This window comes from Hyla sarda, chromosome 9, assembly GCF_029499605.1.
Source record: "Hyla sarda isolate aHylSar1 chromosome 9, aHylSar1.hap1, whole genome shotgun sequence".
NCBI lineage: Eukaryota > Metazoa > Chordata > Amphibia > Anura > Hylidae > Hyla > Hyla sarda.
The window spans coordinates 1,872,950-1,894,025 of NC_079197.1; the positions used below are offsets into that span (position 1 = coordinate 1,872,950).

At 41.9% G+C, this 21,076-nt stretch overlaps 1 protein-coding gene and 1 pseudogene across 16 annotated transcripts in view; both read right to left on the reverse strand.

Annotated features, from left to right (window-relative positions):
• COL5A1 (collagen type V alpha 1 chain) overlaps positions 1–21,076 on the reverse strand; it is a 387,668-nt gene that overhangs the window by 122,085 nt on the left and 244,507 nt on the right. For all 16 annotated transcript variants that reach the window (XM_056537902.1, XM_056537901.1, XM_056537900.1 and 13 more), the window contains 7 exons: positions 17,405–17,542; positions 14,985–15,254; positions 14,293–14,454; positions 13,004–13,063; positions 7,186–7,227; positions 6,541–6,603; positions 256–330 (listed from right to left, as the gene is read on the reverse strand). In XM_056537902.1, coding sequence (XP_056393877.1) covers positions 256–330; positions 6,541–6,603; positions 7,186–7,227; positions 13,004–13,063; positions 14,293–14,454; positions 14,985–15,254; positions 17,405–17,542 — 810 coding nt within the window. The remainder of the gene's footprint in view (positions 1–255; positions 331–6,540; positions 6,604–7,185; positions 7,228–13,003; positions 13,064–14,292; positions 14,455–14,984; positions 15,255–17,404; positions 17,543–21,076) is intronic.
• Positions 18,733–18,892, reverse strand: LOC130292084 (U2 spliceosomal RNA; annotated as a pseudogene).

Sequence of the window (21,076 nt, forward strand, 5' to 3'; positions counted from 1 at the left end):
CCCCTTTAATTTGAGCAACAAAACCCACAATACATTTTCATTGCAGATCTGTTGTGGACTTTGGGAGAAATAGGTAGTAAATCTGCAGCAATACCACAACCTATACTGACATGTTGTGGATTTATCAGTTCTGGAAGGATTCTTTCTGCAGCTATGGTAAATGTTGCGGTTTTTCCGCGTGGAAATCCTGCGCATAGGCCATATGTGGGGATAATGACACTGGTGTTTAATACATCCGCCGGCGCGGTTACTTACAGGTAACATAAGCATAGTGCCTGGGGGTCCAGGTAAACCATCAGCGCCTGGAAGTCCTGCTCTTCCTGGGGGTCCCTGACAAGACAAAGAGACAAGAGGTAAAACACTACACAATGATACAAACTCTAATAATAATAATAATACACAGTACAGATAACTGCATGAGAACTTCTATGAGAAGCAGAACCTAAATGACGGTGTATTTACAGGATAACAATAAACGATGATCCAGCACTTGTAAAAACGAAGCAGCTTTATTAAAGATCACTGTGCACGGATAAAACCAAACATATCAGACGCGTTTCGAGCTCATGCACTCTTCTTCGGAATGCGCATGCGCCCGAAACGCGTCTGATGATATGGTTGGTTTTATCCGTTCACAGTGATCTTCAATAAAGCTGCTTCATTTTTGCAAGTGCTGGATCATAGTTTGTTTTTTCTGCTCTGGAATGTCCTGCCGGGCATAGATCCGAGCACTGCTACGCGCTGGTGAGCTGGAGCACCTTTGTTGTTTGCATATATTTACAGTATGTATGTAAGTGTACGGCCATCATACGCAGACTCGGTTGGGGTAAAGTTGTCTTATAAAAATTGTTGTGTTGTGTTTTAGGTTTGTTCTGTGGATTTCGAGCCTCATTCTTTGTCCTGGAAAGTAGAAACCTGTGCAAGGAACCTCTATAAGTAATGGATGGCTGAGGGTCACGAGGAACCTTCACTAAAAGGGGTACTTCGGTGGAAATTTTTTTTTTTTTTAAATCAACTGGTGCCGAAAAGTTATACAGATTTGTAAATTACTTCTATTAATAAATCTTAATCCTTCCAGTACTTTGATTTGCTGTATGCTCCAGAGGAAGTTGTGTAGTTCTTTCCAGTCTGACCACAGTGCTCTCTGCTGACACCTCTGTCCATATCAGGAACTAGGTTTGCTATAGGGATTTTCTCGCGCTCTGGACAGTTCCTGACACGGACAGAGGTGTCAGCAGAGAACACTGTGGTCAGATAGAAAATAACTTCCTGTGGAACATACAGCAGCTGATAAGTACTGGAAGGATAAAAACATTTTTATAGAAGTAATTTACATAAATGTTTCTGGCACCAGTTGATTTAAAGTAGAATTCCACATCTTGGACAAAACTTGTCTACATGCAGTGGACAATGGTCACCCAATTTTACCAGCAATAAAGCAGCTTTACGGCAAAAGTATCAGCTTTACGGCAAAATCTGCATGCAGGTGGGGCTTTGTCCTTATGCAATGCGAGACTCTACACTTACCAGGGAGGTACAGGGCTGTATTTATTGCTATTGCTGCCGACGCCAACACGGCATCTAGCGCTCCATCTGCACTGTTGGAATCATTATAAATTAAGGTACGTGTGTGTGGCGGCTAGTGCCTCCGCTTTTTGTCGTCAAGGCGCAGTGAGTGGCTTTATCAAGGGCCGGTTTTCTTATTAATATGACCTAGTTCGTGTTTAAGCACTTTTGTGTTTTCAAATTGATGTTATTATCATTCTGACACAACTTACAGTCTTGTTAGTTCTCAGATACATGTCCCCTGAGGATCCCATTAAAACATGGGTGAAACGCGACGGAACGAAGTGCTCATTAATTGGACCTTAATTTTATCATTGTTTTTGTTTTTATTATTGGTCCGCTTTTGTTTTTGTTTCGGGGCAACTGGTTGGGAGGACATTGCGCCTAATCATACATTATCCTGTATGTTGGTCATCTACTCTTTCATGTTCACTGATTGACCCTCTTCTGATCGTTGTTTCTCTACTGGTGCTATTGGGTTTATAAACCTTCATGGCTATGTGTCGGTTTTATAATGGGGTTGTCATTTTAAGAATACTACCAATATGGTTATGTTTTATTCTAGGCCAGTGGTCTCCAACCTGCGGACCTCCAGATGTTGCAAACTACAACTCCCAGCATGCCCGGACAGCCGTTGGCTGTCCTGGCATGCTGGTAGTTGTAGTTTTGCAACATCTGGAGGTCCGCAGGTTGAAGACAACTGATCTAGGGGCTTCGGTGATACGTATGGCTCTTGCTTCCCCCTAACACTTGTACTGATCTCACCACTATATATATTTAAAAAAAAGATAAAATCACAAATCCAAAACATAGTAAGTTCTGAGCAATGTGGTTTTACCAAAAGGGGAAAAGTTACTTATATTTTTTATTGATTTTTTTTAATGCTGCCCCCTTTAAAATTGCCACCCTAGGCATGGGCCTACAGGTATCCAGTAGCAAAACACATCCCTGGGAAGGTACAGTGCCAGAACCAGCACAATCTGCGGCCACCATTTTGATCTTTCTCTATGTAATTTAAAGGGGTACTCCGGTGAAAAACTTTTTTATTTTAAATCAACCGGTGCCAGAAAGTTAAACAGATTTGTAAATTACTTCTATTAAAAAAAAATCTTAATCCTTCCAGTACTTATTAGCTGCTGAATACTACAGAGGAAATTCTTCTCCGTTTGAAACACAGAGCTGTCTGCTGACATCTCGAGCACAGTGCTCTCTGCTGACATCTCTGTCCATTTTAGGAACTGTCCAGAGTAGGAGAAAATCCCCATAGCAAACATATGCTGCTCTGGACAGTTCCTAAAATGGACAGAGGTGTCAGCAGAGAGCACTGTGCTCATGATGTCAGCAGAGAGCTCTGTATTTCCAAAAGAAAAGAATCTCCGCTGTAGTATTCAGCAGCTAATAAGTACTGGAAGGAATAAGATTAAGAAGTAATTTACAAATCTGTTTAACTTTCTGGCACCAGTTGATTTAAAAAACAAAAGTTTTTCCCTGGAGTACCCCTTTAAGGCCCTGATTCCCATATATGCTGTGTGACTATAAATAAGAGAGAAATATGCGGGTGCATTCATGCATATATTGTATCGCTATCATTACAATTGATATAAACCATTGCTGCACAATACGGGTGGATCAGAATTGTTATGTATAATGTTACCCAGCGCAGTAATGTAATGGTGTGTGCATCTGCTGAACGCTCCGTAATCATTAGACCAATGTAGTGTAGCAGTCATTGCCGGCGCGCAGAGCGGCTGGAGCATCAACCCTGTATAATCCTGATTTTAGGGCCAGATGCATTCACAATTGCGCCTTATGTTTAATGCATGAATGGGCATTAATCAGTCAGGGGAGATCATTTTACGGCATTATCTTATTGCTGTACACAATGCATTAACAAGGCTGAATATAAAATCAAATAAAACAATTAACACTTCCAGAGACTTTTATGCTGATCATAGACTGGGAAAGATGACAATAAATGGCTTCTGGGCTTAAAGGGGTACTCCGGTGAAAACCTTTTTTCTTTTAAATCAACTGGTGGCAGAAAGTTAAACATATTTGTAAATTACTTTTATAAAAAAAAATCTTAATCCTTCCAGTACTTATTAGCTGCTGAATGCTACAGAGGAAATTCCTTTCTTTTTGGAACACTGATGACATCACGAGCACAGTGCTCTCTGCTGACATCTCTGTCCATTTTAGCAACTGTGCATAGCAAATGTATGCTAAGGGCAGCATGGTGGCTCAGTGGTTAGCACTGCTGGAGACTTGGGTTCAAATCCCACTAAGGACAACAATAAATAAAGCGTTATTATTATTAAAATAACGTCAGCAGAGAGAACTGTGCTCGTGATGTCATCAGAGAGCATTCCAAAAAGAAAAGAATTTCCTCTGTAGTATTCAGCAGCTAATAAGTACAGGAAGGATTAAGATTTTTTTAATAGAAGTAATTTACAAATATGTTTAACTTTCTGCCACCAGTTGATTTAAAAGAAAAAAGGTTTTCACCGGAGTACCCCTTTAATAAAATAACGTTCACATTTGATGCATCTGCTTTCCAGGAACAGGTCACAAAGTGTTCTATGGCCATTTCTAGATCTAGAAAACCCCCAGTATCCAGTGCTGCAGAGGGGAACGCCACATGAATACATTAAATATAATGTTTTCCGACCAGAGAGCCCCCAGCTGTTGCAAAACTAAAACACCCAGCATGCCCGGACGACCGCTGGAGGCACAATGGTTGGCAAACACAGCATTAGTCGGGTTTGTTTTAATAGATTGGGAAAATACAGCGGTGAAAGTAAATGTAATAAACTATGGTGCATTACCGCAGATCGTCCACTGGATGGCACTATAAAATTTACCGCTATTGTCCCCACCATCGCCCCCCAGTGACATCTGCTCTAAGTTTTGTAGGCTGCGTGATCTGTATGGCAAGAATTTAATTCTAAAAACGTTTATTATTTTATGTTTGTTATCATAGGACGCCCAGTATATTTGGGATAATTTGGCGGCTTATCGCTGAAGGCCATGAGTGACATATCCGTAAAGGTGTTATGCTAGGTAGTAAAAGGTTAATTTCTTGGGTTCTTTACCAGTCATTCACCGATCCCTCCAGCCTTGTCTAAGTGTTGGCTTACACCATAGGCGACACACCCTGCAAACAATTCCTTTTAATTAAAAGCATACGCGCCAGTTGTATTGGATGATGTCATGTGTTTCTGCTATATACACTGCTGGGAGCAATAACAAGTTATGCCAAGGCGCCATTTGTGCCTGGAGAATAAGGTACCTGGCCTCAGCTCCATAAGACTAATGATAATGTCACAAGTATTAGACCAATGTGCCTCCTGCTGTTGCAAAACTACTACTTCCAGCATGCCTAGACAGACAAAGGCTGTTGGGACATACTGGGAGTTGTGCTTTTGCAACAACTGGAGGCTCCCTGGTTGGGGTATATGGTAGTGGTTTCCAAACTGTGGCCCTCCAGCTGTTGCAAAACTACAACTCCCAGCATGCCCGGACAGCCAACGGCTGTCCGGGCATGCTGGGAGTTGTAGTTTTGCAACAGCTAAAAGCTCCCTGATTGGGAAACACTTATCTATGTGTAGGATGGCCTCTCTGTTGACTCAGGATGTCAGAGGAGAGAAAGGTCAGGCAAGTGTCCCCCTGCAGAGTACATGTGCTAGCGTATGCAGGGATGAGGAGTTCATGATGGGAGCTGTAGTTTTGCAACAGCTGGAGGCACAATGGTTGGGAAACTCTGGGAAAGACCAATATTATTTGATCAGCGGGGGTCTAACTCATGGCAGTGCTGCTGATCTGCTGTTTAAGGGTAGGTGCACACAGGCGGATTAACTGAGGAATTTCTGCAGCGTATTTGCTGTGGAAAATCCGCAGCGGAGTTTGCTACCATTAACTTCAATGGGTCATCAGAAAATCTGCAATAGAGGCAGTTTTGCAGATTTTCCTTCGAACCCATTGAATTCAATGGTAGCAGTTTATCTGCTGCAGATTTTCCACAGCAAATACGCTGCGGAAATTCTGCACGTAATCTGTCCATGTGAACATACCCTTAAGGGGCTGCAGCACTCATGCTAGAGCAGAAGTTTACATGTGCTTGTACCTGCATTGGCGGATTATTAGTAGCGACAGTGCAAGGTTCTGCAGCGTTGTCCCATAACAATGAATAGGCACTAGAGATGAGTGAACTTACAGTAAATTCGATTCGTCACGAACTTCTCAGCTCGGCAGTTGATGGCTTATCCTGCATAAATTAGTTCAGCTTTCAGGTGCTCCGGTGGGCTGGAAAAGGTGGATACAGTCCTAGGAGACTCTTTCCTAGGAATGTATCCACCTTTTCCAGCCCAACGGAGCACCTGAAAGCTGAACTAATTTATGCAGGATAAGTCATCAACTGCCGAGCCGAGAAGTTTGTGACGAATCTAGTTTACTGTAAGTTCGCTCATCTCTAATAGGCACCATGGATCCCAATCTAAATTAACCTGAGGATAGGCCATTCATTTCCCAAGGATGCATAGCCCGTTTGGCCCCCTGCACACAACGGAATCTCTCCAGGCAAAATTCCTGGTTCTGGCTTCCCATTGACTTGTGACTTCTCTTTGTGTTTGTGAACGTATTTTTATATTGTATATTGTGGCTATTATATCTTATTCAATAGAATGTGCCATCTTTGAAACCAGATCCATGGATGAAATCAAAGTAAATCATAAAAGAATGACGCCAGATATCAAAGATTCCCAGGGCAGCCTAAATAGGAAGTGTAGTATAACATCTATGGTGGGATATGAAGTGTAACAATGTAACAAATAAATGAACTTGTAGCTGATGGGCTGATGAGTAGATGAATGCAGAGACGTGTGATACATTGTCTGCACATCAGCTTTATCATTATTCAGGTTATGGTTCTGACCCAGAATACATGAAGTAAATGAATGACGAGCGCTCGGTTCTTACCCTTTCACCGGGGTCACCAGAAGGACCAGGGGGACCAGAGGTACCAGGCGGCCCAGGATAACCCTGAATTAGAAGAAGAAATAAAATCAGGTCAGGTTGGTAACAGATAACAAAGCAACAGGAGCAAATGATGTGGAATTAGATGGGTGCAAGCAGAGGCTCTCCAGCTGCTGCAATATTGCCTCTACAAGCATGCTGGGAGTTGTAGTTGTGAACAGCTGGAAAGCCAAAGAGACCAGTGTAATATTGTAGAGAACATATTTCCAACAGTATCTGGTCATATTGCAGATTTCCAGTATTTCTGGCAGTGTTTTCCAGCCAGGATGCCTCCAGCTGTTGCAAAACTGCAACTCCCAGCGTGCCCGGACAGCCAAAGGCTGTCCGGGCATGCTGGGAGTTGTAGTTTTGCAACAGCTGGAGGCATCCTGGTTGGGAAACGCTGGTGTTCATTGACGCATTTATGGCAGAACTGTAGTCACCATGATGAGTCTTTAATGTATATGTGGCTTATTATGCCGAGTCCTGTTGTATTCTGGACTGATCATGGAATGAAGAGGTTAAGTTGCCATTTCTGTGACTAAAGTTACCAATGCCATATTAATGGGCCGTTATTTTGGATTAAAATATATAGAAGCGTTTACTTACAGCGGGCCCTTCTGGACCAGGGGGACCTTCAATCAGCATTCCCTGCGAAGACAAATAGAGACATGAGGGGCTCATTCTGGGCAATGTACCTGGCCCTGAGGCATCTAGGCGACTAAATATCGTGATTAATGACAAAGTAAAATTAAAGCCAAAAATGGGAAAGGAACTGAATAACCAAGACATGAAGCAGCGCTCTGTGTGCATGGCCCAATACCCAGAACGAGCGCATCTTATTGTGCGGCCATCACATGGGGCTTAGTATATAGCGGTCATCTGTATTATTATCCACAAGCAGCAGAGAGATGATGGGGCTCATCCTTCTTCTTCTATACAACAGTAATAAACCCTTCAACTCCCAATGAGAAAGTCTATACTGAGTCATCCAGAAAACGTTCAACCAATATGGCAACAACCAATATGGCCATAACCAATATGGCAACAACCAATATGGCAACAACCAATATGGCAACAACCAATATGGCAACAACCAATATGGCCATAACCAATATGGCCACAACCAATATGGCCACAACCAATATGGCCACAACCAATATGGCAACAACCAATATGGTAACAACCAATATGGCCATAACCAATATGGCAACAACCAATATGGCCATAACCAATATGGCAACAACCAATATGGCAACAACCAATATGGCCATAACCAATATGGCAACAACCAATATGGCAACAACCAATATGGTAACAACCAATATGGCCACAACCAATATGGCCACAACCAATATGGCCACAACCAATATGGCCACAACCAATATGGCAACAACCAATATGGCAACAACCAATATGGCAACAACCAATATGGCAACAACCAATATGGCAACAACCAATATGGCAACAACCAATATGGCCATAACCAATATGGCAACAACCAATATGGCCACAACCAATATGGCCATAACCAATATGGCAACAACCAATATGGTAACAACCAATATGGCCACAACCAATATGGCCATAACCAATATGGTAACAACCAATATGGCCATAACCAATATGGCAACAACCAATATGGCCATAACCAATATGGCAACAACCAATATGGCAACAACCAATATGGCAACAACCAATATGGTAACAACCAATATGGTAACAACCAATATGGCCATAACCAATATGGCAACAACCAATATGGCAACAACCAATATGGCCATAACCAATATGGCAACAACCAATATGGCAACAACCAATATGGCAACAACCAATATGGCAACAACCAATATGGCCATAACCAATATGGCCACAACCAATATGGCCACAACCAATATGGCCACAACCAATATGGCCACAACCAATATGGCAACAACCAATATGGTAACAACCAATATGGCATAACCAATATGGCAACAACCAATATGGCCATAACCAATATGGCAACAACCAATATGGCAACAACCAATATGGCCATAACCAATATGGCAACAACCAATATGGCAACAACCAATATGGTAACAACCAATATGGCCACAACCAATATGGCCACAACCAATATGGCCACAACCAATATGGCAACAACCAATATGGCAACAACCAATATGGCAACAACCAATATGGCAACAACCAATATGGCAACAACCAATATGGCAACAACCAATATGGCCATAACCAATATGGCAACAACCAATATGGCCACAACCAATATGGCCATAACCAATATGGCAACAACCAATATGGTAACAACCAATATGGCCACAACCAATATGGCCATAACCAATATGGTAACAACCAATATGGCCATAACCAATATGGCAACAACCAATATGGCCATAACCAATATGGCAACAACCAATATGGCAACAACCAATATGGCAACAACCAATATGGTAACAACCAATATGGTAACAACCAATATGGCCACAACCAATATGGCAACAACCAATATGGTAACAACCAATATGGCAACAACCAATATGGCAACAACCAATATGGCAACAACCAATATGGTAACAACCAATATGGCCACAACCAATATGGTAACAACCAATATGGCAACAACCAATATGGCAACAACCAATATGGCAACAACCAATATGGCCACAACCAATATGGTAACAACCAATATGGCAACAACCAATATGGCAACAACCAATATGGTAACAACCAATATGGCAACAACCAATATGGCAACAACCAATATGGCAACAACCAATATGGCAACAACCAATATGGTAACAACCAATATGGCAACAACCAATATGGTAAAAACCAATATGGCCCCAACCAATATGGCAACAACCAATATGGCCACAACCAATATGGTAACAACCAATATGGCAACAACCAATATGGCAACAACCAATATGGTAACAACCAATATGGCGGACATTACCGCTACCGCAGAGGTTGGCCCTTAGTTTTCCAGCTCTAGGTCACAATCCAAACAGGAAATATTATGGAGTTTTATGTAAAATAATCTACCTGATTGTTTAATTAAGTTTTGCAACTTTCTAATAGACAACTGAGGGTTTGCTACAATTGTTTCCAGTCTTGTATCCAATCCTCCTTTTACAGGTTGCAGCAGCAAAAACCTTTCATTTTCCTGCATTGTTTACTACAAAGTATCTGATGTCCAGTTTGAAGAGAACCTGTCGGGTCCTCCGAGAGATGGGACATCGGGTCCTCTGAGAGATGGGACATCGGGTCCTCTGAGAGATGGGCCCTCGGGTCCTCCAAGAGATGGGCCCTCGGGTCCTCCGAGAGATGGGCCCTCAGAGAGATGGGCCCTCGGGTCCTCAGAGAGATGGGCCCTCAGAGAGATGGGCCCTCGGGTCCTCAGAGAGATGGGTCCTCAGAGAGATGGGCCCTCGGGTCCTCAGAGAGATGGGCCCTCGGGTCCTCAGAGAGATGGGCCCTCGGGTCCTCAGAGAGATGGGCCCTCGGGTCCTCAGAGAGATGGGCCCTCGGGTCCTCAGAGAGATGGGCCCTCGGGTCCTCAGAGAGATGGGCCCTCGGGTCCTCAGAGAGATGGGCCCTCGGGTCCTCAGAGAGATGCTGCATAAATCAGAAAACAGAACTTTAAATGGCGCAGACGGTGAGTCGTGTTCAGTCACCAAGATAGGGAAATCGCGTCTCTGGTCATTCGGTCATGCTTGCCGTGTCCTCCTTCCACCCTGATTGGCTAGCCTGACGCGGGGATGCCCTGCACTCAGACTGTCAATCCAGTCTGACGAGGAAGAGAAGGATGCGGAGTGCGGCGATTGATACGAGTCACTCTGAGAACCACTTAAAGTTATTTTTCTTAAAGGGGTACTCCCGTGTAAAACTTTTTTTTTATAAATCAACTGGTGCCAGAAAGTTAAAAAGATTTGTAAATTACTTCTATTAAAAAATCTTAATTCTTCCAGTACTTATTCGCTGCTGAATACTACAGAGGAAATTATTTTCTTTTTGGAGCACAGAGCTCTCTGCTGACATCATGACCACAGTGCTCTCTGCTGACATCTCAGTCCATTTTAACAACTGTCAAACATATGTTGCTCTGGACAGTTCCTAAAATGGACAGAGATGTCAGCAGAGAGCACTGTGCTCGTGATGTCAGCAGAGAGCACTGTGCTTGTGATGTCAGCAGAAAGCTCTGTGTTCCAAAAAGAAAAGCATTTCCTCTGTAGTATACAGACCCTAAAAAGTACTGGAAAGATTAATATTTTTTAATAGAAGTAATTTACAAATCTGTTTAACTTTCTGGCACCAGTTGATTTAAAAAAAAAAGTTTTCCACGGGAGTTCCCCTTTAATGCTGTTCTTCTCACATGCAGATTCTGGGGCCCATCTGTCTGTGAGGCCCCAGGGACCTGACAAGTTTTCTTTAAAGGTATCCGTCTTGGATATTCACCTGCCAAAGGATTCACAATTGTAGCAAACCATCATCTGTAATATAAAAATCGGATAAGGATATGTTCATACAGTGTAACATTTAGTGGCGAATTTTCTGCCGACCCATTGAAGTCAATGGTAGCAAAAGCCGCTGCAGATTTTCCACAGCAAATAGGTATTCAAGCAGGTAATCTGCCCATGTGAATGTACCCGCTGCGTATTTGAAAGTGGGCGGGCTCTTCTCGACTGTCCGCAGCAGATTTTCCACGGAGGAATTTACGCTGCGGAAAATCTGCTTCGGACAGCCGAGAAGAGCCCGCCCACTTTCAAATATGCAGCGGAAAACCCGCAGAAAATAAAAGCGTGTTAACGCACCCTCAGGATGGATTTTCAGTCTGTGAATGTAAACACTGAAGTAGAAATCTTGGAGAACAATACAAAGAATTCTGATAACCCTTTCGAGGACAACAAATCCCCATTGATTTGTAATTTATTTGTCTTTTTTGTTATACTATTTGCTATGCACAAAATAATCAAACCCAATGAATTGTCTCTTTAATGGGGTTTGTTTGGCTCTTACACCCTACGTGGGTGGTAGGACAAACATGTGCTTAGTATTTAACACCGACGTCCCCCTTCCCACCATCATCGTCACCCCCATCAGCTGTTCATCTGTTCTCCAGGAAGAGATCTGTCACTGGGAAAATACTCTATACCCCCAAGACAATCCAGGCAGCTGTACAGCCATTCGGGAGGAGGAATGAGATGTGTCAGGGAACGCGGCTCACATGGGGCTTATTCACTGACAGGCAGCATGGATGTAAGTATCAGATGCTGCCAACTGCAAACAACATTGACTATTCCCGCCTCATCTAACCCACAATGCTGAAGCCATATATGACTGAAAACACAAAGAGCAAACATCTAATACTGACCGTAGATCCGTGAGCGCGGACACCAGGGCCCACACTGCAGGGACAGTTCACACTGGAAACATCTGGGGCCCCGGCCAATATTTATTCTGCTGTTTGTGTTGTTTGGATTTTAGGGCATCTGGGAAAACTCTTTGACATGTAGCCGGGAGCCAAATGTAGCCAAATTGCCTACAACAATGGGGACGGGGCTTAACCCCATGAGTACCACTGTGGAACCCCTTACACCCTATCACAGTGGTATCCAAACTGTGAACCTCCAGATGTTGCAAAACTACAACTCCCAGCATGCCCGGACAGCCAACGGCTGTCCGGGCATGCTGGGAGTTGTAGTTTTGCAACAACTGGGGGGGGGGGGGGAGGGGGGGGCACTTTAGAGACCACTGCCCTATAAAAAGTTTTAGAGAAGCGGGAAAAGGCAGATAAGGTCAGAAATACTGGATTAGTTCTGTATTAATAATGTCTGCCATTTTCTCCGTATAGATTCTATTCTATCTGCAAAAAAATGTATTTAAAATAGTTATTTATAAAATATGTGAAATTAGAAAAAAATAATTGAAGATTGAAGAAATCGGAGTGTGTGGAGGTTTTTGAACAAGTGGTTGACTGATTAATATTCTTTTTCAGCTGAGAAACCCAAACGTGCCATAAGGGGGCGCCACTACAAATAAAAACTGTTTGCAGTAAAGTAAAAGAAAAACAAAAAAATATAAAGTAAAATTAAAAACTCTATTCTTGGTAACACAATATCAGCCACTGTTTCCCCCCCCCCCCCCCCCCCGACATCATGTCTGTCACTCAAGAAGACATAGCATTGTTATAGTGGTCTCAGAACTGTGGACATCCAGATGTTCCAAACATACAACTCTCAGCATGTTCGGGCAGCCAATGGCTGTCCGGGAAAACTAGGAGTCGTAGTTTTGTAACATCTGGAGGGTCACAGTTTGGAGATCACTGCTATAGCCTTATTAGAGCGCAACGGACAATTCACGTAAGACGCAGAGCCAGGCGGCGTATCACATGACTGCGACGGCTCATGGAGCAGGAACTTACCGGTTCAATAATGGCTGGTTCTCCCTTTTGTCCCTTCTCGCCTCTTGCGCCTCCTCCCACCTGGAGAAACAGTGGCAATAAGTCAGTCAAAATAATGATAATATCTACCAGCACCGGCCATTTAAAAATAATGAAATATATATATACCGGTGTGTGTGTATATATATATATATATATATATATATATATATATATATATATTTATATTATACATACATAGTCCACCCCTGGCTTAAACACACCAACAATAATGTCTCAACAGCTGCAAAATGTGAAATGAACACAATCTCCAAAGAACTTCTGATCATTGCTCAGATATTGAGAATTTTAATAAAGTGCTGTAACACCTTCTGGCCTACAGAGGTCGCTGTTACAGTTCCTAATCATGAAGAAGACATGATAGTCAGGATGTTGGGGTAAAGACAAGAGGGATCGTGAGGCCAAAGTAAATAAGTGGGTCCCTCATCCTCCATTGGTACAGAATGGGCCATGGGCCTTAATAGGATGTAACCTGAAGACTTAAAGGGGTACTCCGATGGGAAATATATATATATATATATATATATATATATATATATATATATATATTTTTTTTATATCAACTGGTGCCAGAAAGTTAAACAGATTTGTAAATTACTTCTATTAGAAAATCTTAATCCTTCCAGTACTTATTAGCTGCTAAATACTACAGAGGAAATTCTTTGCTTTTTGGAGCACAGAGCTCTCTGCTGACATCATGAGCACAGTGCTCTCTGCTGACATCTCTGTCCATTTTAGGAACTGTCCAGAGTTGGAGAAAATCCCCATAGCAAACATATGCTGCTCTGGACAGTTCCTAAAATGGACAGAGAGCTCTGTGTTCCAAAAAGAAAATAATTTCCTCTGTAGTATTCAGCAGCTAATAAGTGCTGGAAGGATTAAGATTTTTTTTACAAATCTGTTTAACTTTCTGGCACCAGTTGATTTAAAAAAAAATAAAAAATAAGAAGTTTCCACCAGAGTACCCCTTTAAGCTTCCTTCACAGACAGACCCCGACAGACCCCGTAATAGTAAATGGGATCTGTCGGGACCCGTTGTTTCAAAGTGCCTGACGGACGTTTCACAAGGTCAGTGTAAGGGGCCTTATTCACTTCAAAACAATGGGTAAGTAAAAAATGGCAAATTGCTGAAAATCGCAGCGAATGCAAATAACTTCTATAATTTATCTACTAAAGAAGCAGAAATTTGCTTACATAAATAAAAAACAATATATAAATAAAAATATATAAATAAATATGTATAGTAATACCTGGTATTCACTGTCAGTAATGGCTGGGGAGCCCTTTATATCATTTTCAGGAGTAAAATCTGGGTAGTCGTAGATGGTGTCATAGCTGTCTATCGTTTCCTCCGTGAAGACGTCCTCCGTGTTTTCTTGGCGCCTTGAGTCTGCATCACTGTCAGTGTTACCCTAAAATTTCAGGACACGATGTATCAATTATAAGCATTACACGGCTTTATTCCATACACTTTAAGACTCTAATAGATTGGGGGGAATATTTTACAAACAAGTTGCTAGTTTTTTTTTGCCAATGCATCTAAAATAAAAAAAAATGTATAAAAAATAAAATAATCTTAGCTAAATAAATCTTAAAAGGATTCTCCAGGATTAGAAAAATAATGAATTTCTTCCAAAAAAACTGCGCCATCAATGGATCTCAGTTCCATTGAAATGTATGGACTGAGTTGCAATACCACACACAACCTGAGGAAAGGGGTGGCGCCATTTTTGACAACCATTTTGTTGCCTGTTCCCTCTGCCAGTGCAGCGTTTCCCAATCAGTGTGCCTCCAGCTGTTGCCAAACTACAACTCCCAGCATGCCCGGACAGCCGTTGGCTGTCCGGGCATGCTGGGAGTTGTAGTTTTGCAACAGCTGGAGGCACACTGGTTGGGAAACACTGCGATAGTGACTACAGAGGGCCGTATATACACAACTTACGCTTGAGTTGCTGATCACGGTCACGGTGCTAGTGACGACTTCCACAGTTCTATCCACGGAGGCCTCATCGATGTTCCCATTATACTCAGTTCCGTCCCCTTCAGAATAAACGGTTTCTTCATCCGGTTGCGCGGTGTAGTAGTATTCCTTCTCGTTATAGTTATACTCGTAAGTTGTGGGGTCCACCGCTTTGCTCTCCACGATGGATTCCACAATGGCAGCTTCGGTAACAACGATAGCCGGGGCGTCGGTGGGCGCTGGAGTTTCTTCCTGGAAGCAAAAACAAAGATCAGTGAGGGTAGGTTCACACGGGCGGATTTTTTTGCGGGTTTTCCGCTGCGTATTTGAAAGTGGGCGGGCTCTTCTCAGATTTTCTGCAGCGGAATTTACACTGAGGAAAACCGCCGCAGTCCCTACTGACTTCAATGGGACTTGCAGCGATTTTCCGCAGCGTAAATTCCGCCGCGGAAAATCAGCTGCGGACAGCCGAGAAGAGCCCACCCGCTAAAAAATCTGCAGCGGAAAACGCGCTAAAAAATCCGCGCGTGTGAACGTACCCTGAAGATACATAAAATTGTGCAAACCTTCCCTACTCAACACTGACACCACCAAGCGCAAAGCTAAGATAGGGTTAAAAAAAAACAAGGTTATATTTTCTGGGCTACATGATGCAATCTTTGCTGTGTTGCTACGCAATATCCTATTAAAGGGGTACTCCCGTGGAAATTTTTTTTTTTTTTTTTTTTTTTTTAACTGGTGCCAGAAAGGTAAACAGATTTGTAAATTACTTCCATTAAAAAAAAATCTTAATTCTTCCAGTACTTTTTAGGGGCTGTATACTACAGAGGAAATGGTTTTCTTTTTGCATTTCTCTTCTGTCATGACCACAATGCTCTCTGCTGACCTCTGCTGTCCATTTTAGGAACTGTACAGAGCAGCATATGTTTGCTATGGGGATTTTTCTCCTGCTCTGGACAGTTCCTAAAATGGACAGCAGAGAGCACTGTGGTCGTGACAGAAGAGAAATCATAAAAATAAAAGCATTTTCTTTGTAGTATACAGCCGCTGATAAGTACAGGAAGAATTAAGATTTTTTTAATACAAGTAATTTTCTGGCACCAGTTGATTTAAAAAAAAAAAAAAAAAAAAAAGCTTTCCACGGGAGTACCCCTTTAAGGCCTAAAAGAAAAGTGCTGGAATACTAATGGATAAGGCCGGGCTAACACTGCGCTTTTATTTCCATTTTACCGTTTCTGTTACAGTATGTTAAACTTAGCTGTATACAAAACAATAGTATATATAAATAAATATATATATATATATATATATATATATATATATATATATATAGTTAAATGAATAAATAGTGCCACTGTTTATTTTTGCTTTGTGTCGTGGAGGGGTCCCCAACCTGGACCTGACACAGTAGGCACCCGTGCACCTTTTTTCCTCCGGAGTGCTGCTTTCCTGTTCCCTAAATGAATAAATAAATATATATATATATATATATATATATATATATATATATATATATATGATGTAAGTCAAAAGGGAACAGACTGTTCTGTATACAGCAGCATCCGTTTTTAGCATCCATTAAGGTTTACATTTTTCTTTTCCTTTTCAAATGTATAAAACGTTTACGTTAAAAGAAAACAAAAAAACGCAGTGTGAACGCAGCCTAAGACCGTATAAGGAGCCTTGATACTTAGAAAGCTGTGTTGAATCCTGATATTGTGTACATTATAGTCTAAAGCAGTGGTCTCCAACCTGCGGACCTCCAGATGTTGCAAAACTACAACTCCCAGCATGCCCGGACAGCCGTTGGCTGTCCGGGCATGCTGGGAGTTGTAGTTTTGCAACATCTGGAGGTCCGCAGGTTGGAGACCACTGGCCTAAAGCAATGGCAGGATAGTCAAGGTGGGTCCAGGGGATTTCTCTAAGGCAGCATTTCCCAACCAGGGTGCCTCCAGCTGTTTCAAAACTACAACTCACAGCATGCCCGGATAGCCAAATCTGGGCATGCTGGGAGTTGTAGTTTTACAACAGCTGGAGGAACACTGGTTGGGAAACACTGCTCTAAGGCTTAGGTCTTAAACTTACGTCCGTCCCGCTGTTTAAAAAACTACAACTCCCAGTATGCCCGGACAGCTGTTGGCTTCTTGTGCATGCTGGGAGTTGCAATTTTGCAACCGCTGGAGGGACACTGGTTGGGTAACACTGCTCTAAGGGGCTCAGGTAAGTCCACACAAGTGGCTGGACACGTGCGCCTGCCCGTCTTTCGCCCGCTCCTGTCTATTACTAATTTTACTATTAACACACTATAAACCCCAATCATTTGTGTAGTTTGTGTATTTCTGCCATATTTGTCCCTGCGGTAGGAATGAAATGCGTAGAAAAAAAAACAGAAATGGCTTCACCTCTTCAAAGTCCGGCTGTGGTCGCACAACTTCCTCGCCTGTTGCTTGGGTGGGCTTGGCGGTAGCGGGTTTATCTTCATCTTCATAATACGGGTATTCATAGTAGTAGCCTTCGTCTCCCTCTGCAGCTTCTGGATACTAGAAAATTGTATAAACACAAATAAAATAAAGAGAGCGAAAAAAGTGCAGGAAGTGAACAGTAAGAGGCTGAAGCTCGGCCTGGGCTCTGATATATGATGAGTTAGAGGGATAATATTCGCAGGTATAAGGTCAGCTCTGGCCCGTTTCAGGGTTAGGATTGGACTTAAAGGGGTACTCTGGTGGAAAACTATTTTTTCCATATGAACTGGTGCCAGAAAGTTAAGCAGATTTGTAAATGACTTCTATTCAGAAATCTTAATCCTTCCAGTACTTTTCAGCTGCTGTATGCTCCACAAGAAGTTGTGTAGTTATTTCTAGTCTGACCACAGTGCTCTCTGCTGACACCTCTGTCCGTGTCAGGAACTGTCCGGAGCGGGATATGTTTACTATGGGGATTTGTTCCTGCTTCGGACAGTTCCTGACACGGACAGAGGTGTCGGCAGAGAGCACTGTGGTCAGAATGGAAAGAACCACACAACTTCCTGTTGATTATACAGCAGCTGGTAAGTACTGGAAGGATTAAGATCTTTATTTATTTATTTTTTTTCTAAAGCCGAGGAACGTGCTCTCGATTCACCCAAAGTGCAAGAAAAAGTGCAAACGTGTTACACTAAAAAAACGTGCACAAAGGATGCGGTCTATCGCAAGCCCTTCTCCGATAGGAGAGAGGCCCCCCAACAAACCTTACCCTTCGCCTCCGGACCAAAAGGTACCTGCGAGGTTCCAGGTTCGATGTCCCTTTTCACCGGCAGAGCCGATAACGGTAGGTACCCTGCCAAAGCAGGAGTACCCGGGGTGTTTGCAGGGAGGTGCGGAACCTAATGGCCACACACACCTCCCCTAGACCGCCAGGAGGGACACCCAGAAGGGCTACCGCATCCTGACAAATCCTGTGAACACACAACACGCAAAAAGTGACACAGTGCAACAAAAAGAAATAAATAAGTGAATGTGCGCAGATATACTGCCCGGACATCCGGCCGGATCTATAAACATGTCTCTGATCCTAGCCAGAAGGCCGGGAATGAAGAGGTGAGTGCCACAAGGTGAAGAGATTATGGTGCCCGTGCTTCAACTCAGTGAGCCCATCCTCCCAGTGAGTTTCGGCACCTCGAGGTCAACACTCCCCGAGGCACAAAAGTACCTCGGCTCTAGACCCTCTCAGCCTCATGGCGAGACCCGGAGGGAACAGGTCACATCGGGGCAGCCGTCGAGCTGATTCCTCAGAACCAGCCCCGGAAAGCCCTGGTACACCTGCATCCTCCATGCAGCACCCATCCCCACCAGCATGAAAACTGATAAGAACAGATACTACACTTGATCTTAGCCAAAAGGCCGAGAAGCGAGAAGGATTAAGATCTTTATATAGAAGTAATTTACAAATGTGTTTAATTTTCTGGCACCAGTTTATTCAAAAACATTTTTGTCCACCATAGAGTACCCCTTTAGGCTCCTGTAGGTAAGAGAGGTTTCTTCTTCTTTCTCTAAAGATCCTGTCATCTCACTTCATTGTTCTGAGGATTTACATATTCTGAGGACTAACATATTCTGAGGATTTACATATTCTGAGGACTAACATATTCTGAGGATTTACATATTCTGAGGACTAACATATTCTGAGGATTTACATATTCTGAGGATTTACATATTCTGAGGATTTACATATTCTGAGGATGTATATATTCTGAGGACTTACATATTCTGAGGAGTTACATATTCTGAGGATTTACATATTCTGAGGAGTTACATATTCTGAGGATTTACATATTCTGAGGATTTACATATTCTGAGGATTTACATATTCTGAGGATTTACATATTCTGAGGATTTACATATTCTGAGGATTTACATATTCTGAGGACTAACATATTCTGAGGATTTACATATTCTGAGGACTAACATATTCTGAGGACTTACATATTCTGAGGATTTACATATTCTGAGGACTAACATATTCTGAGGACTTACATATTCTGAGGACTAACATATTCTGAGGAGTTACATATTCTGAGGAGTTACATATTCTGAGGAGTTACATATTCTGAGGAGTTACATATTCTGAGGAGTTACATATTCTGAGGAGTTACATATTCTGAGGAGTTACATATTCTGAGGAGTTACATATTCTGAGGATTTACATATTCTGAGGATTTACATATTCTGAGGATTTACATATTCTGAGGATTTACATATTCTGAGGACTAACATATTCTGAGGAGTTACATATTCTGAGGATTTACATATTCTGAGGATTTACATATTCTGAGGATTTACATATTCTGAGGATTTACATATTCTGAGGACTAACATATTCTGAGGAGTTACATATTCTGAGGATTTACATATTCTGAGGATTTACATATTCTGAGGATTTACATATTCTGAGGATTTACATATTCTGAGGATTTACATATTCTGAGGATTTACATATTCTGAGGATTTACATATTCTGAGGATTTACATATTCTGAGGACTAACATATTCTGAGGATTTACATATTCTGAGGATTTACATATTCTGAGGATTTACATATTCTGAGGAGTTACATATTCTGAGGAGTTACATATTCTGAGGAGTTACATATTCTGAGGATTTACATATTCTGAGGAGTTACATATTCTGAGGATTTACATATTCTGAGGAGTTACATATTCTGAGGATTTACATATTCTGAGGATTTACATATTCCGAGGATTTACATATTCCGAGGACTTACATATTCCGAGGAGTTACATATTCCGAGGAGTTACATATTCTGAGGACTTACATATTCCGAGGACTAACATATTCCGAGGACTTACATATTCCGAGGACTTACATATTCCGAGGATTTACATATTCTGAGGATTTACATATTCTGAGGACTTACATATTCTGAGGATTTACATATTCTGAGGAGTTACATATTCTGAGGAGTTACATATTCTGAGGAGTTACATATTCTGAGGAGTTACATATTCTGAGGATTTACATATTCTGAGGATTTACATATTCTGAGGATTTACATATTCTGAGGATTTACATATTCTGAGGACTAACATATTCTGAGGACTTACATATTCTGAGGATTTACATATTCTGAGGATTTACATATTCTGAGGATTTACATATTCTGAGGAGTTACATATTCTGAGGAGTTACATATTCTGAGGAGTTACATATTCTGAGGAGTTACATATTCTGAGGATTTACATATTCTGAGGAGTTACATATTCTGAGGAGTTACATATTCTGAGGATTTACATATTCTGAGGATTTACATATTCTGAGGATTTACATATTCTGAGGACTAACATATTCTGAGGAGTTACATATTCTGAGGAGTTACATATTCTGAGGAGTTACATATTCTGAGGATTTACATATTCTGAGGAGTTACATATTCTGAGGAGTTACATATTCTGAGGATTTACATATTCTGAGGATTTACATATTCTGAGGATTTACATATTCTGAGGATTTACATATTCTGAGGATTTACATATTCTGAGGAGTTACATATTCTGAGGATTTACATATTCTGAGGATTTA